The 18,237-nt window shown below is 45.7% G+C and overlaps 1 protein-coding gene across 1 annotated transcript; it reads left to right on the forward strand.

Annotated features, from left to right (window-relative positions):
• Window positions 1-4,530: 4,530 nt before the first annotated feature.
• Window positions 4,531-6,178, forward strand: LOC137349156 (zinc finger protein 664-like). Its single transcript, XM_068014567.1, has 2 exons — window positions 4,531-4,617; window positions 5,073-6,178. Exon 2 carries the CDS (start codon window positions 5,174-5,176, stop codon window positions 5,795-5,797), a length of 624 nt encoding a protein of 207 aa, XP_067870668.1. The 5' UTR covers window positions 4,531-4,617; window positions 5,073-5,173; the 3' UTR covers window positions 5,798-6,178.
• Window positions 6,179-18,237: the final 12,059 nt, after the last annotated feature.

An 18,237-nucleotide genomic window follows, 5' to 3' on the forward strand; every position in this document is an offset into this window, starting at 1 on the left:
GGATGTAGGCCATCAGGCCCTGGGGACTTGTCTGCCTTCAACCCCAATAGTTTGCTCAGTACTTTTTCCCTAGTGATGATGATTGTTCTCAGTTCCTCCCTTTCTATAACCTCTGCATTACTTGTTACTATTGGGATGGTGCTAGTGTCCTCCACCGTGAAAACTGAGGCAAAATACTGATTTAGTGTCTGTGCCATTTCTGTGTTCCCCTCTATTAACTCCCCAGTCTCATCCTCCAAGGGACCAACATTCACTTTAGCTACACTCTTCCCTTTTATATACTTATAGAAGCTTTGCTATCCATTTTTATATTTTGCACTAGTTTTCTTGCATAATTTACCTTTGCTCTTTTTAGTACTTTTTTAGTAACCCTTTGTTGACCTTTAAAGGTTTCCCAATCTTCCAACCAGCCACTGGCCTTTGCAATATGGTATGCCTTAGTTTTTGTCTTTATGTTATCCTTAACTTCCTTGCTTAGCCATGGATGTTTTTCCCCCTTTACAATCTTTCTTCCTCTGTGGAATATATTTTAGTTGGGAGGAATTGAATATCTCCTTAAACATCTGCCACTGCTCGTCAACTGTCCTAACTTTTAGTCTTCCTGCCCAGTCCACTAGGGTCAAATCTGTCCTCATGCCTATGTAATTGCCTTTGTTTAACTCCAGAACACTAGTGTGGGACTCCAGTTTCTCGCCCTCAAACTGTATTTGAAATTCTAGATTGCTATGATCACTCTTCCCTAGATGATCCTTAACTATGAGATCATTAATTAATCCCACCCCATTACACAATACCAAATCTAGAATAGCCTGCTCCCTGGTTGGTTCCACAACATATTGCTCCAAAAAACAATCTCTAATACAATTCAATGAACTCTCCCTCGAGGCTACCCTTGCCAATATGATTAATCCAGTCTATATGCACATTAAAATCACCCATGATTATTGTCATACCTTTCTTACAAGCCCTCAGTATTTCCTGGTTTATACTGTGCCCCACTGTGGAAATCCTGTTTGGGGACCTATAGAATACTCCCACCAGGGTCTTCTTTCCCTTGCTATTTCTTACTTCCACCCAGACTGATTCTACATCTTGCTCTCCAGTGCCTGCATCATTTCTCACTACAGCACTGATCTCTTCCTTTGCTAACAAAGCTACACCACCTCCTTTTCTTTCCTGCCTATCCTTCCGAAATACTGAGTACCCTTGGATATAAAATGGGGAGATAAAAGCAGATTAGGAGACCACTTTGCAGAACATCTCCATTCAGACTGTAAGTATGATCCTGAGCTCCTGATCACCTGTCATTTTAATTCTTCATCTTGCTCCCATGCTGACCTCTCTGTCCTCAGCCTCCTACACTGTTCTAATGAAGCTTGAGAAACAGCCCCTCAGCTTTCGATTAGGCACTTTACAGCTTTCCAGACTCAACACTGAGTTCAACAGTTTCAGATAATAATCACCACACAGTTGGGAATGGTCCTGCTATTCCCATTTAAGCCTCTCTGAACCCATCTTTTTTACTAGTACCATTAATATCTGCTTTAGCCTTTTTCTGGGTGGCAGGCAGTGATTAGTGGGGTACTGCAGGGTTCAGTGCTTGGGCACCAGATATTCACAATATTTTTAATGACTTGGGTGAGAGACCTAAATGTAACATTTCCAAGTTTGCAGATGACACAAAGCTGGGGGGTGGAGGGTGGGGTGTGTGTGTGGGGGGGGGGGGGGGGGGTGGGTGGATGGGGAATGTGTGCTGGAAGGAGGATGTTAAGAGGCTCCAATGTGATTTGGACAAGTTGGGTGAGTGGGCAAATGCATGGCAGATGCAGTAAAACGTGGATAAATGTGAGGTTATCCACTTTGGTTGTAAAAACAGAAAGGCAGATTATCTGAATGGTGATAGACTGAGAAAGGGGGAGGTGCAATGAGACCTGGGTGTCCTTGTGCCCCAGTCGCTGACAGCAAGGTGCAGCAAGCAGTTAGGAAGGTGAATGTTATGTTGGCCTTCATTGCAAGAAGATTTGAGTACAGGAGCAAGGATTTCTACAGCAGTTATTTGAGGAAGGATATTCATGCCATGGAGGGAGTGCAAAGAAGATTTACTGGGCTGATTCCTGGCAGGATTGACGTTTGAGGAGAGATTGGGTCGACTAGGTCTTTATTCACTAGACTTTAGAAGAATGAGAGGGGATCTCATAGAAACCTATAAAATTCTAACAGGATTAGACAGGCTAGATGCAGGGAAATGGACAGGGCGTGAAAGAGAGAATCAGAAAGAACATACAAATATGACCATATGAATTAGGAGCAGGAGTAGGCCATTCAGCCCTTCGGGCCTGCTCCACCATTCAATAAGATAATAGCCGACCTGGTTGCCTTCTCAACTCTACTCTCCCCTCTGCTCCCCATAACCCTTGACTTCCTTGTCAATCAAGAATTTATCTAACTCAGTCTTTAAAAACTCCAGTGGATACAGACCCAACCTGTCCAACATTTCCTCATAAGATAACCCCTTCATCCCAGGAATCAGTTCTCTGAACTGCTGCAAATGCAATTATATCCTTTCTTAAGTAAGGAAACCAAAACAGTATGCAGTATTCCAGAATAAAAGCAAAATACTGCGGATGCTGGAAATCTGAAATAAAAACAAGAAATGCTGGAATCACTCAGCAGGTCTGGCAGCATCTGTGGAAAGAGAAGCAGAGTTAACGTTTCGGGTCAGTGACCCTTCTTCGGAAGAAACGTTAACTCTGCTTCTCTTTCCACAGATGCTGCCAGACCTGCTGAGTGATTCCAGCATTTCTTGTTTTTATTGCAGTATTCCAGATGTGGTCTCACCAACATCCTGTATAACTGCAGCAAAACTTCCCTACTTTCATATTCCATTCTCCTTACAATAAACTACAACATTCCATTTGTCTTCCTAATCACCCACTGTACCTGCATACTAGCTTTGTGTGAATTATGTATTCGGACACCCAGATCCCTCCGAAGTTCCGAAGAAGGGTCACTGACCCGAAACGTTAACTCTGCTTCTCTTTCCACAGATGCTGCCAGACCTGCTGAGTGATTCCAGCATTTCTTGTTTTTGTTTCAGATTTCCAGCATCCGCAGTATTTTGCTTTTATTCCATTTATACCTACTCTCTGTTTCCTGTTGATTAATCAATCTTCTATCCATGCTGATATGTTACCCCCTACAACATGTGCTCTTATCCTGTGTAGTAACCTTTGATGTGGCACCTTATCAAATGTCTTTTGGAAATCAAAGTACAGCACATCTACATGTTCCCCTTTATCCAGCTTGCTGGTTGCTTCCTCAAAGAACTCTGATAAATTGGTCAGCAACGATTTCCCCTCCACAAAACCATGTTGACTCTGCCTGAACACATTAAGAGTTTCTATGTGCCCTACTATAACCTCCATAATAATGGATTCCAGCATTTTCCCTATGACAGATGTTAGGCTAACTGCCCCCTATTTTCCTGCTTTCTGTATCCCTCCTTTCTTGAATAGAGAAGTTGCATTTGCTATTTTCCAATCTGATGGTACCTTTTTTGGAAATCAAGGGATATGGGGAGTGAGCAGGAAAGTGGAGCTGAAGCCCAAGATCAGCCATGATCGTATTGAATTACAGAGCAGGCTTGATGGTCCATATGGTCTACTCCTACTCATATTTCTGATGTTCTTGTGAGGACAGAATTGAGTGAGGGAAAATTAAACAGAGGAGAATCACAGAAAGTAGTGATAGGAACTGAGAGCAGAAGGCCGAGATACTGAGACAAAGGAAAATACGGTGTGACGCAGTGGTTAGCACTGCAGCCTCACAGCTCCAGCGACCAGGGTTTGGTTCCGGGTACTGCCTGTGTGCAGTTTGCAAGTTCTCCCAGTGACCTGCATGGGTTTCCTCCGGGTGCTCCGGTTTCCTCCCACATGCCAAAGACTTGCAGGTTGATAGGTAAATTGGCCGTTGTAAATTGCCCCTAGTGTAGGTAGGTGGTAGGAAAATTTGAGGGAAGGTGGGGATGGGAGAGGGAAATGGGATTAATGTAGGATTAGTATAAATGGGCACAGACTCGGTGGGCTGAAGGGCCTGTTTTGGTGCTCTATGACTGTGAATGCTGGAAATCTGAAATAAAAACAGAAAGTGTTGGAACTTTGGCAACATCTGTGTTTGTTGTGACCTCGCTGTTTAGATTGTCTCCTGGCTCCGCACTCGCTGCATCTGCAGCCTGCGAACCCCGGGCTTCATTTACCCGCCTGCTGGAACCACTGCCCCTCAGGCCCGGCCACCACGCATGCCCAGATCACGCCTCCCGCCCGCCCGCCCGCCCGCCCGACTGATTGACAGCGGGCTGCGGACCAATGGCAAAAGCGGATTGGGGACCGGAGCGGGCTGTGGGCCCTCCAACCAATCGGAGCAAGTGAGGGGCGCGGCGAGCGGCAAGGCGCTGGCCGCCTCCCCCACGCGCCCCACCTCGAGTCCCGCCCCCTCTTTGTATTGGGCCGGAGTTGCCGTCAATCCAATGACGTACCGCTGCCAGCACAGAGCTCGCTGGGCGAGACCGCGAGGGGGAAGTGTTTGGAGCGTGCGCAGTGTGAGACGCTTTTGCAGTCGGTAAGTGGCGGCGGAGGGAGCGGTGGAGCTGGCGGGCGGGGAGGCTTCAGAAACACCCGGTGTAGGCCTCAACACCCCCAATAAGAAGCTCCCGGTCCCCGCGTTTGTACCGAGCGGGGCTTCTCCCGGGGTTAACGGCCGCCAGATTTCCAGCTCTTTTGGAGGAATTATGTTGAGTTGTACATATATAAAATCCCTCCCCCTCAATCTCCCTCTCTCACCTCCCATAGAGGGCAGAGTCTTGTGTTGCTCCAGACTGGGTTCCAGGTTCTCTTCCCTGAAGGACATTAATGAACCAGTTGGGGTTCTCAGTCAATCCAGCAGCTTTCATGGTCACTCTTTCCTAGTGCTGGCCCCATAAATTACCAGATTCATTCAGCTCCATTTCACAACCTGCCTTTGTGTTTTTTTGGGTTTTCTCACCCTCTGCTTTTTCTGTTTTAAATCGGTTTTAGAAGGGGAGGAATTGCAGCCGAGAGAGGCAAAGCAAACATCAGATCTGGATCTCAATGAGTCGTCCAATTTAGCGTAACTCGAATATCGCCGGATTTTGAACATGGAAGGAAACCGCATGGTTCACAGTGGGGAGAAGGTGTACACGTGTTCTGTGTGTGGACGAGGTTTCAGCCGCTCATCTGGCCTGTCAAGACACAAGCGCAGTCATGCTGGGAAGAAGCTGTGGCAATGTGGGGACTGTGGAAAGGGATTCAATTACCCATCCGAGCTGGAAACTCATCAACACACTCACACCGGGGAGAGGCCGTTCACCTGCTCCGAGTGTGGGAAGGGATTCATTAATTCATCCCACCTGCTGACACACCAGCGAGTTCACACTGGGGAGAGGCCGTTCACCTGCTCCGAGTGTGGGAAGGGATTCACTCAGTCATCCAACCTGCAGAAACACCAGCGAGTTCACACTGGCGAGAGGCCATTCACCTGCTTTGAGTGTGGCAAGGGTTTTGCTCAGTCATTCACCCTGCTGACACACCAGCTCATTCACACTGGGGAGAGGCCATTCAGCTGCTCCATCTGTGGGAAGGGGTTCACTCAGTCATCCAAACTGCTGAGACACCAGCGAGTTCACACTGGGGAGAGGCCGTTCACCTGCTCTGAGTGTGGGAAGGGATTCACTACTTCATCCAACCTACTGACACACCAGCGAGTTCACACTGATGTCTGACCTTTTAAATGTCCAGACTGTGGGAGTTGCTATAAACGTTCCACTGAACTGATGATCCATCAACGATTTCACACCGACGAGGGACCGTTCAGGTGCTTTCACACTGGGGCTGGGTTCAGGTGATTAGGCACCTCACTGTCCACCAGCGAGTTCAGACTGGGAAGAGGCCGTTCACCTGCTCAGAGTGTGGGACGAGATTCATTGAGTCATGCACCTGCTGACACACCAGCAAGTTCACAAGTAACTACAGTGGTTGGATTCTCCTGTTAATAACGTCCGGGACTGAACTATGTTCATTCGGGTCTATTTCTGCCAATGTTAATAAACTTTAGCCCTAGTTATAGGGGTGAAGGTTCTGGATAAAAGTCAAATAAATCAGTTTTGTGTTAAACACAGTGTCTCGAATCCTCTAATATCTCCAAAGCATGTTCATTCTGTTTGAAGTGCTCTCCCTCTCCTGTGTCTCCTCCACCCTCACCTCCAAGTGCGAGGAGCACTTTCACTTCTTTGTCACTCAGATTGAGACCATCCGATCAGCTGCCTCTGCTCCTTTCCACTAGCCCATCAGGTCAAACTGTCTCTAAAGCTCCCCCTGCCCGAGCCGTGAACCCACATCTTTCTCTGGTTTCTCTCCTCTCTCCCCTCATACCCTCTCTGAGCTCATCTTGTCCATGAAACCCACCAACTGCTCCCTTGACCCTATTCCCACTAACCTGCTGTCCAGTCAACTTCCCCATGTTAGCTGATATTGTTAACAGTTCTCTCTCTTCAGGTACTGTTGCTCTCTGCTTTAAATCTGCCATCATCGTCCCCTCTTCATAAAAAAAAAACCACGATCTCACCGTCCTTGCCAACTTAATCCCCATCTCCAACCTCCCACTTCGCTCCAAAATCCTTGAACATTTTGTCATCTCCCAAATCCATGTCTATCTTTCCCGGAACTCCATGTTTGAATCCAACCAATCAGGTTTCCGCCACTACCACAGGACAGAAACAACTTTTATCAAAGTGACAAATGACATCCATAGTAACTGAAACAAAGGTAAACTATTCCCCCTCATCCTTCTCGACCTGTCTGCAGCCTCTGATACAGTTGACCACACCATCCTCCTCCAACACCTCTCCACTGTTATCCAGCTGGGTGGGACTGCACCCTCCTGCTTCTGTTCTTATCTATCTAATCTTAGCCACAGTATCACCTGCAATGGCTTCTTTTCCCACTCCTGCACAGTTACCTTTGGTGTCTTCCAAGGATCTGTCCTTGGCCTCTCCTCATCTACATGCTGTCCCTCATTACAGCATTGGTTTTCACATGTATGCTGATCACACCCAGCTCTACCTCATCACCACCTCTCTCGAATAAATCATCACACTGCTTGTCTGATATCCAGTGGTGGATGAGCAGAAAGTTCCGTCAATTAAATATTGGGAAGATTGAAACCATTATCTTTCGTCTCCACTCCGCAATCCATTCCCTCGCTTCAGACTCCATCCCTCTCCCTGGAACTGACACTAAACCAGATGTTTTGCAACCTTGGTGTCCTATTTGACCCCAAGATGAGCTTCTGACATCATCTCTGTGTCATCACTAAGTCTGCCTATTTCCACCTCTGTAAATTGCCCGACTCTGCCCTTGCCTCAGTTTATCTGCTGCTGAAACCCTCATCTATGCCTTTCTTACCTCTAGACTGGATTATTCCAACGTACTCCTGGCTGGCCTCCTATATTCTACCCTCTGTAAATTTGAGATCATCCAAAATTCTGCTTCTCGTGTCCTAACACACATCATATACTGTTCACCTATCACCCTTGTGCTCGCTGGACGACATTGGCTTCGGGTCAAGACATTCCTCTATTTTAAAATTCTTGTCTTTGTTTTCAATTGTTGCATGGCCTCGCCCTCCCTATCTCTGTAATCTCCTACAACCCTCCAAGATATCTGCCCTCTTCCAATTCTGGCCTCTTGTGCATCCCATATTGTGATGCACCATCATTGGCGGCTGTGCTTTCAGCTACTTAGTTCCTAAATTCTGGAATTCCTTCCCTAAAACTCTACGCTGCTCTTCTTCAAATACTCCTTCAAATTTGCCTCTTTGACCAAGCTTTTGGTCATCTGCCCTAATTTCTCCTTATGTGGCTCCATGTCAAATTTTCATTTATAACTCTCCTTGGGATGTTTCACTATTAAAAACGCTACATGAAGACAACTTGTTCAATGTGATTAATAACAGCAGAATCCACCCCTGAAGTGACTTCAGCTTGTTGGTGTTTTTACAGGCTGGATGAGTAAATGAATCCCTTCCTACACACACAGCAGGCGATCGGCTTCTCCCAAGTGTGAACAACCTGGTGCTTCAGAAATAAAAACAAAAAGTGCTGGAAATACTCAGCAGGTCTGGCAGCATCTGTGGAGAGAGAAGCAGAGTTAACGTTTCAGGTCAGTGACCCTTCATAAGAATTGAATGGAGGTGGTGAAAGGTCACAGACCCAAAACGTTAACTCTGCTTCTCTCCACAGATGCTGCCAGACCTGCCAATTATTTCCAGCATCTGCAATGTTTTCCTTTTATTATACCAGTTGTTGCACGTCTGATGGTGTGACCTATGCGACACTTGCTGCAGTTGAATTTCCTTGAACGCCTACCCAAAACAGACTGTTCATCAACCTCGTCTGGAAAGACTCCAAGTGGCATTCAACTATTCGACTATGGGACAACTCGCCAAACCAAAATACTTCCTTCTATATCTTTTCAGTAAAAGTTTTTTTTTTTCCTTTTATACCTTTCAAAGAGCTGTAAACAAAAATACCATTTTTTCCCGGTTAACCGGTTTTTAGATGGATGTGTATGTACATGAGGCCTAGGATAGATGATACAGGGCTTTAATATTTCGATTCGCAACTGTATTTCTTTCATTGTTGGTCAAGACTTGGTTATAATAAATGGATAATTTTTTTGTTTATTAAAAGGACCTGTTTGGTATGCTTTATTCTGGGGACAAATAGAGTATTTAATCGGCTATATCGGTAAGTGGGACAACTTATTAACGTGTTGTGACCTGTGGAGAAACGGGACTGAATTGACAGTGCACTCCTCCCACCTTGATCATAACACTGTGCATCGCTATCTCTCGACATCCTTTATATCTCTGCCTGTCTAAAAGTTAAAGATAGTATCAAACTTAAAGAAAAAGCATATCATTATGCAAAGATGGGTGGCAAGTCAGAAGATTGGACAGAATATAAAAATAGCAAAGAATGACTAAAAGATTAATAAGAAGGGGAAAATTAGAGTACGCGAAAAAGCTAGCTGGAAATATAAAAACAAATAGAGGCTCTATAGATACTTTAAAAAGAAAAGAGTCAACAAAGTGAGCATTGATCTGACAGAAAGTGAGTCTGGGGAATTAATAATGGAAAATAAGGAGATGGCAAATGAATTGAACAGGTATTTTGCATTGGTTTTCACTATAGAGGAGACAAGTAACATTCCAGAAGCAGCTGCAAGTCAGGAAATAGAAGGGAGGGAGGAACTCAAGAAAATTACAATCACCAGGGAATTGGTACTGAACAAATTGTTGGAGCTGTGGGCTGGCAAATCCCGAGGCCCTGATGGATTTCATCCTAGGGTGTTAAAAGAAGTGGCTAGTGAGATAGTTGATGCATTGGTTTTATTTTTCCAAAATTCCCTAGATTCGAGGAATGTTGCATTAGATTGGAAAATAGCGAATGTCACTCCTTTTATTTAAAAAAGGAGGGAGACAGAATGCAGGAAACTACAGGCCAGTTAGCTTAACATCTGTCTGAGGGAAAATGTTAGAAGATATTATTAAAGATGTTATAGCAGGGCACTTAGAAAAAAATCAAGGTAATCAGGCAGAGTCAACATGGATTTGTGAAAGGGAAATCACATTTAACCAGTTTATTGGAGTTCTTTGAAGAAGTAACATGTGCTGTGGACAAAGGGGAACCAGTGGATGTATGGTACTTAGACTTCCAGAAGACTAAGGTACCACATCAAAGGTTATTGAGGTCAATAAAAGCTCATGTTGTAGGGGATAACATATTGGCACGGATAGAAGATTGATAGCTAACAGGAAACAGAGAGTAGGCATAAATGAGCCATTTTCTGGTTGGCAAGATGTAATGAGTGGTGTGCCACAGGGATCAGTGCTGGGAACTCAACTTTTTACAATGTATATAAATGAGTTAAATGAAGGTATCGAAGGTATGGTTGCTGAATTTGCTGATGACACAAAGATAGGTAGGAAGGTAAATTGTGAAGAGGGCATAAGGAGGCTACCAAGGGATATAAAAACAAGAAATGCTGGAAACACTCAGCAGGTCTGGCAGCATCTGTGGAAAGAGAAGCAGAGTCAACGTTTCGGGTCAGTGACCCTTCTTCGGAACTGACAAATATTAAAAATGTCACAGGTGAACAGACCCTGTCTAATTCCCCCTCCCTGTGAACAGACCCTGTCTAATTCCCCCCCTCCCTGTGAACAGACCCTGTCTAATTCCCCCTCCCTGTGATCAGACCCTGTCTAATTCCCCCTCCCTGTGAACAGACCCTGTCTAATTCCCCCTCCCTGTGAACAGAACCTGTCTAATTCCCCCCTCCATGTGAACAGACCCTGTCTAATTCCCCCCTCCATGTGAACAGACCCTGTCTAATTCCCCCCCTCCCTGTGGACAGACCCAGTCTAATTCCCCCCTCCCTGTGAACAGACCCTGTCTAATTTCCCCTCCCTGTGAACAGATCCTGTCTAATTCCCCCCTCCCTGTGAACAGACCCTGTCTAATTCCCCCCTCCCTGTGAACAGACCCTGTCTAATTTCCCCTCCCTGTGAACAGATCCTGTCTAATTCCCCCCTCCCTGTGAACAGACCCTGTCTAATTCCCCCCTCCCTGTGAACAGACCCTGTCTAATTCCCCCCTCCCTGTGAACAGACCCTGTCTAATTCCCCCTCCCTGTGAACAGACCCTGTCTAATTCCCCCCTCCCTGTGAACAGATCCTGTCTAACTCCCCCCTCCCTGTGAACAGACCCTGTCTAATTCCCCCCTCCCTGTGAACAGACCCTGTCTAATTCCCCCTCCCTGTGAACAGACCCTGTCTAATTCTCCCCTCCCTGTGAATAGATCCTGTCTAATTCCCCCCTCCCTGTGAACAGACCCTGTCTAATTCCCCCCTCCCTGTGAACAGACCCTGTCTAATTCCCCCCTCCCTGTGAACAGACCTTGTCTAATTCCCCCTCCCTGTGAACAGACCCTGTCTAATTCCCCCCTCCCTGTGAACAGACCCTGTCTAATTCCCCCCCTCCCTGTGAACAGACCCTGTCTAATTCCCCCTCCCTGTGATCAGACCCTGTCTAATTCCCCCCTCCATGTGAACAGACCCTGTCTAATTCCCCCCTCCATGTGAACAGACCCTGTCTAATTCCCCCCTCCCTGTGAACAGACCCTGTCTAATTTCCCCTCCCTGTGAACAGATCCTGTCTAATTCCCCCCTCCCTGTGAACAGACCCTGTCTAATTCCCCCCTCCCTGTGAACAGACCCTGTCTAATTCCCCCTCCCTGTGAACAGACCCTGTCTAATTCCCCCCTCCCTGTGAATAGATCCTGTCTAATTCCCCCCCTCCCTGTGAACAGACCCTGTCTAATTCCCCCCTCCCTGTGAACAGACCCTGTCTAATTCCCCCCTCCCTGTGAACAGACCTTGTCTAATTCCCCCTCCCTGTGAACAGACCCTGTCTAATTCCCCCCTCCCTGTGAACAGACCCTGTCTAATTCCCCCCTCCCTGTGAACAGACCTTGTCTAATTCCCCCCTCCCTGTGAACAGACCCTGTCTAATTCCCCCTCCCTGTGAACAGACCCTGTCTAATTCCCCCTCCCTGTGAACAGATCCTGTCTAATTCCCCCCTCCTCGTGAACAGACCTTGTCTAATTCCCCCTCCCTGTGAACAGACCTTGTCTAATTCCCCCCTCCCTGTGAACAGACCTTGTCTAATTCCCCCCTCCCTGTGAACAGACCCTGTCTAATTCCCCCTCCCTGTGAACAGACCCTCGGGCATCAAAAGTTTGTCTGAGTGACTCCCTCCCCACACATGGAGCAGGTGAATGCCCACTCACCAGTGTGAATGAGCCTTTGTCTCATATCTCCAATAACCTTGGTTAACCAAGATCTATCAATGTCAGACAAAATTAACATTGGTCTTGCATCAACTGCTGTTTGGGGAAGAGTTTTCCAAACTTCTACCACCCTTTGTGTGTAGAAGTTTTGTCCGAATTTCACTCCTGAACAGCCTGGCTCTAGGTTTTACACTGTGTCCCCAGTCCAAGACTCCGTAACTAGCAGAAATAATTTCTCTCTATCTACTAACAGTTCTAATATCTTGAAAATTTCGATCAAATCAACCCTTTAATTTTATGAATTCCAGGGAATACAAGCGTAATGGCGTATTTTGCCAGAAGGGATAGGGAGAAGCAATATATACTTAATGGTACAGTTCTAAAGAGTGTGTGGGACAGAGGGACCTGGGGATTTTTTTTTATATACGTTCATGGGATGTGGGCGTCGCTGGCCAGGCCAGCATTTATTGCCCATCCCTAATTGCCCTTGAACTGAGTGGCCATTTCAGAGGGCATTTTAAGAGTCAACCACATTGCTGTGGATCTGGAGTCACATGTAGGCCAGACCAGGTAAGGACGGCAGATTTCCTTCCCTAAAGGACATTAGTGAACCAGATGGGTGTTTTACAACAATCGATTCATGGTCACACTAGACTAGCTTTTTAATTCCAGATTTTATTAATTGAATTCAAATTTCACCATCTGCCGTGGTGGGATTCGAACCCACGTCCCCAGAGCATTAGCCTGGGCCTTTGGGCTACCAGTGCAGGGACATTACCACTACGCTACTGCCTCCCCATTCATATGTATAGATCATTAAAGGTGGCAGGACATATTGAGAGGCTGGTTAGTAAAGCATTTGGGATCTTGGGCTTCATCAATGGAGATATTGAGTACAAAAGCAGGGAAGTTATGCTGAACTTTTATAGATCTCTCATTCAGCCACAACTAGATTGTTGCATCCAGTTCATGTCACCATACTTTAGGAGGGATGTGCGGGTCCTTGAGAGGGTGCAGAGCAAATTTACCAAAATGTTTCCTAGTATGAGAGTATTTTGCTACAAGGTTAGGTTAGAGAAGCTGGGGTTGTTCTACTTGGAGCAAAGGAGATTAAGGGGAGAGCTGATAGAGGTGTACAAAATTATGACAGGTTTAGATAAGGTAGACAAAGCAAAACAGCTCCCGTTAGCTGATGGTACAAGGACTAGGGGTTGAGGGGATGCAGATTAAGGTTTTGGGCAACAGATACAGGAGGGAGGTGAGGCAAAACACTTTTTACACAATGACTGGTAATGACCTGGAACTCACTGCCAATGTGGGTGGTGGAAGCTGAGACAATGAACGATGGAAAAAGGAAATTGGATGGGCACTTGAGGGAAATAAACCTACAGGGCAATGGGGAGAGCACAGGGGAATGGGACTGACTGGATTGCAATAGAGAAATGGCACGGACTCAAAGGGCCAAACAGCCTCCCTCTGTGCAAGATTCATTTGTGTAATCTCTCCCCGTAATTTAACCCTTGCAGTCCAGGTATCAAACAGGTAAATCTACACCACATTCCCTCCAAGGCCAATATATCCTTCCTAAGGTGTGGTGCCCAGAACTGAACACAGTGCTCCAGATGTGTCCTAACCAGGGTTTTGTTTTTCTCAGTGCTTTTTCAGTCACACAGACAGTGAAATCTTTTTCCACAGACAGAACAGACAAACCTTTTTCCTTCCACATTCAAAGGCCGATGATATTCAGGTCCTGATGAATCGAGTGACTCTGTCAGATCTTGATGTGATGTTTGGTTTGAGTTTGTTGTTTGAAAATCGTCCCCTTGTAAAAGGAGTTTACAAAAGCCATCACTGTCAGTCCAAGATAGAAATTCACAACATTCTCTCCTCCTGCTTCCTGGCCCAGGATGGCCATTCATTTGCCCTGCTGCACATTGCCCCCGAGAAAGATGGCGGCAAGTTCTCGAACTCATTCGTGCCTTTTTCTACCAGAACGTTTAACAGGGAGCCTGATGAATGGATGAGGATACGCATTCATGATTGGGACTTATTGACTGGTTATTTTAATGTACAGGTGACATTATTGAAAACGCTGCTCCCTTTAATTAAACAGGACTTATTTCAGTGTTAATAGAGAGCATGTGATGCTCATTATAGTTTTGTATTTAAGGCCTGGGTTTTTACCCAGCTCGGGAGTTGTTTCTGGACAGAGAGTTAGTCCTGAAGAAAAGAGTGGGAAGTGATGTTTGGACTTAACTAGGAATTGACAATGAAACAGTTGTGGATCAGAGACTGTCATCAGCTTCCTCATTTTGGTGACTGGACATCTGCCTGTTTAACACAGGAATTAGTTTATCACGTATTGTAATTAAGTTGGACCTTTTGTGATAAGGGATTTTTTTTTATTGTTATTATTCATATGTAATTTTAATGAATGTCCACAAAATGAATTTCCTTAAGGACAATAAACTGAAACTGAAACTGTATTGAATTGAAGTTGAGGAACCTCCTCATGGGACTGCTCCTGGACTAGGTCAAAGTGGCCAACAGGTCTAGGCAGTGAGCAGTCAAGGGTTTGTCCAGCCAGACTGTCTGTCTCTCTTCTGTTTCTATGTCTGCACCTGGGCGTCCCTGGAGAGGGAGCACACGGTGTCTGTCAGTAAGCTTGAGGCCTTCTGCGACCAGTGGGCACCAGAGGGACTGGAGTATATCATCAGCACTAGGGACGACATTTCAGTTTGATTCAGCAAACTTCCTTTATAGTTTTTGTTACTGCTTATTACTGGTGTCCTTCCCTTTAAGTTACTTATGTAACAATAAAGAGCTACACAAATCAGGGACTGACTTCCACATCCAACACCCACCCTGATACAAACTGACTCTTTAATTACTGGGGAGTTGGGGAGCGGGAGCTTCCTGTGCTGTGTCCCAAATAGTTTCTCCCTCCCCCAGGCCTCTTTATAACTGAGCTAAGTTTCCTTTAAAGTTTTGCCCTTTGATGTTACAGTTTATTAATCTTTATTTCCTCCAAAAGAGCTGGAAATCTGGCGGCCGTTAACCCCGGGCCTGTCACCCGAAGAAGCCCCGCAGCTGCTGCCCGCGCGGTGCAAACATGGGATCGAGAACTTATTGGGGGTGTTTCTGAAGCGCAACAGGGTTCCCCTTGTCCTCACATTCCACCCCACCAGCCTCCACATCCAAAGGATCATCCTCTGCCATTTCCGTCACTTCTAGCATGATTCCGCTGCCAAACGCATCTTCCCTTCCCCTGTCAGCATTCCGGAGGGATCGTTCCCTCCGCGACCCCCTGGTCCACTCCTCCATTACCCCCAACACCTCGTCCCCTTCCCATGGCACCCTGCCCTGCAATCGCAGGAGGTGTAATACCTGCCCATTTACCTCCTCTTTCCTCACTATCCAAGGCCCCAAATACTCCTTTCAGGTGAAGCAGTGATTTACTTGTACTTCTTTCAATGTAGTATGCTGTATTCACTGCTCACAATGTGGTCTCCTCTACATTGGGGAGACCAAACGCAGACTGGGTGACCGCTTTGTGGAACACCTCCACTCCACCTGAAAACATGACCCCGAGCTTCCTGTCACTTGCCATTTGAACACATCCCCCTGCTCTCGTGCCCACATCTCTGTCCTGGGACTGCTGCAGTGTTCCAGTGAACATCAACGCAAGCTCGAGGAACCGCACCTCATTTACAGATTAGGCACACTACAGCCTGCCAGACTGAACGTTGAGTTAAATTATTTCACAGCACAACTGCCCCCCCTTTTTTATTTTTAGTTTTACTTTTATAAAATTTTTATTTCATTTTATTTTAGTTTGTTTCATCATTCAATTTTTTTTTTTACGATGTGCCTGCCCAATGTTTTTTTTTCATGTTTGTGAATGCCCTCTCTGCCCTAACACTTTGTCTTTCACATACTATTAACACACTCTTTGCCTTTGCCCCATGACCTCCTTGTCAGTTATTCTGTGACACTCTGTCCTATCAACACCTTCCCTTTTGTTCTCTCTTGCCCCGCCCCCACTTTATTTGCTTAAATCCCTATTACATTTCTAACCTTTGCCAGTTCTGATGAAAGGTCACTGACCCGAAATGTTAACTCTGCTTCTCTCTCCACAGATGCTGCCAGACATGCTGAGTATTTCCAGCACTTTCTGTTTTTTATTTTAGAACCGCCATTGAAATTGCTAGAGGGAAAGAGAATGATTTTCTGCAATCAAATTGAGATGAAATTAACAAGCTACTCGACACGGTTCAGAGACACACAGAAACTCTCTCAGTTCCGCAACAGTGTCACACTGCTAAAAGAAAAATCTTACCAGCTGAGGCAATAGATGCAATGTAAGTGACATGACCCGTTCCCACTGGGACCACAGTTGTAGAGAATCCAACCGGAGGGAGATTGTTAAAGGTGTGAGTGTGAGGACAGAGTAAGATATCTGACTCAAATCATTAATTCTGTTTCTCCACAGGTGCTGCCAGACCTGCTTAGTATTTCCAGCCTTTCTGGATTTACTCTGGAGACTGCAACTTGGCAGAAGGTCTATTCCACCCTCCTCCTAACCCCTCTTCCCACCTTCCCCCTCACCCCACATTGGATAGAGGCAGATTCAACTTGGACTGTCCCACACCGTGGGGGATAAGTTCTGAGACACTGAAAGCTGCTACCTGGTGGATGACTCACTCTGGGCTGGGTGGAGTGTGGTTTCAGTGACAAGCCGCATGCTAGATCAGAACTAGTCAGAGTCATTGCTCCCTCTTGTGCTCCTGGAGGGGACAGATGCAGTCAGGTTGGTGAAATCTTTGATTTTAAACTATTATCTCGCTCAACAGGTATTTTAAATGTGGTGTGGGACTTTCTGTGTGCCTCTGAACCGTGTTGTGGAACTGCGTTGTGTGTATCTCTGCAACATGTCACCTCCCAAATCCATGCCCATCTTTCCCAGAATTCCAGGTTTGAATCCAACCAATCAGGTTTCTGCCCTGCCCCAGTACAGGAATAACTCTCAAAGTCACAAATGACATCCTATGTGACTGAGACAAAATGTAAACTATCCCTCCTCATCCTTCAACCTGTCTGCAGCCTCTAACATACAGACCCAGTTTCCCCAATCTCTCTTCATAGGACAGTCCCGCCATCCCAGGAACAAGTCTGGTGAATCTTCGTTGCACTCCCTCTATGGCAATAATATCCTTCCTAAGATAAGGGGACAAAAATTGCACACAGTACTCCAAGTACCGTCTAACCAAGGTTCTATACAATTGAAGCAAGAGTTCACTACTCCTGTACTCAAATCCTCTTGCGATAAAGGCTAACATACCATTAGCCTTCCTAATTGCTTGTTGCACCTGCATGTTGGCTTTCAATGACTTATTGACCAGGACAACCAGATCCCTTTGTACATCTACACTTTCTAATCTCTTACCATTTAAGAAATAATCTGCACATCTATTCCTCCTACCAAAGTGGATAACCCTCACATTTTTCCACATTTATATTCCATCTGCCACATTCTTGCCCACTCACTAAGTCTGTCCAAATACCCTTGAAATCACTTTGCATCTTCCTAACACACATTCCCCCCCCCAGTTTTGTGTCACTCGCAAACTTGGAAATACCACATTTGGTCCCCATATCCAAATCATTGATATATATTGTGAAAAACTAGGGACCAAGCATTGATCCCTGCGGTACCCCACTAGTCACAGCCTGCCAATGTGAGAATGACCCATTTATTCCTACTCTCTGCTTTCTGCCTGTTAACCAATCCTTAATCCATGCCAGTATATTACCTCCTATCCCATGTGCTGTAATTTTGTTAACCAATCTCCAATAAAGTGTGGGACTTTATCATAAGCCTTTTGAAAATCCAAGTACACCATGTCCACTGACTCCCCTTTACAAATTCTGTTAGTAACATCCTCAAAAAAAAACTCCCGACAGGATCATCAAACATGATTTCCCTTTCATAAATCAGTGTTGACTATGCCCAATCAGATCATTATTATCCAAGTGTCCATTTATCACATCCTTTAGAATAGATTCTAGCATTGTCCCAATGACTGATGTAAGGCTAACAGGTCTGTAATTTCCTGTTTTCTCTCTCCCTCCCTTCTTAAATACTGGGGTGACATTTTCGACCTTCCAATCTGCAGGAACTGCTCCAGAATCTATAGAATTTTGGAAGATGATCAGCAATGCATCCACTATCTCCATAGCTACCTCTTCCAACACTCTGGGATGTAGAATATCAGGTCCTGGGGATTTATCAACCTTCAGCCCCATTAATTT

Source organism: Heterodontus francisci, chromosome 34, assembly GCF_036365525.1.
Source record: "Heterodontus francisci isolate sHetFra1 chromosome 34, sHetFra1.hap1, whole genome shotgun sequence".
Lineage (NCBI taxonomy): Eukaryota > Metazoa > Chordata > Chondrichthyes > Heterodontiformes > Heterodontidae > Heterodontus > Heterodontus francisci.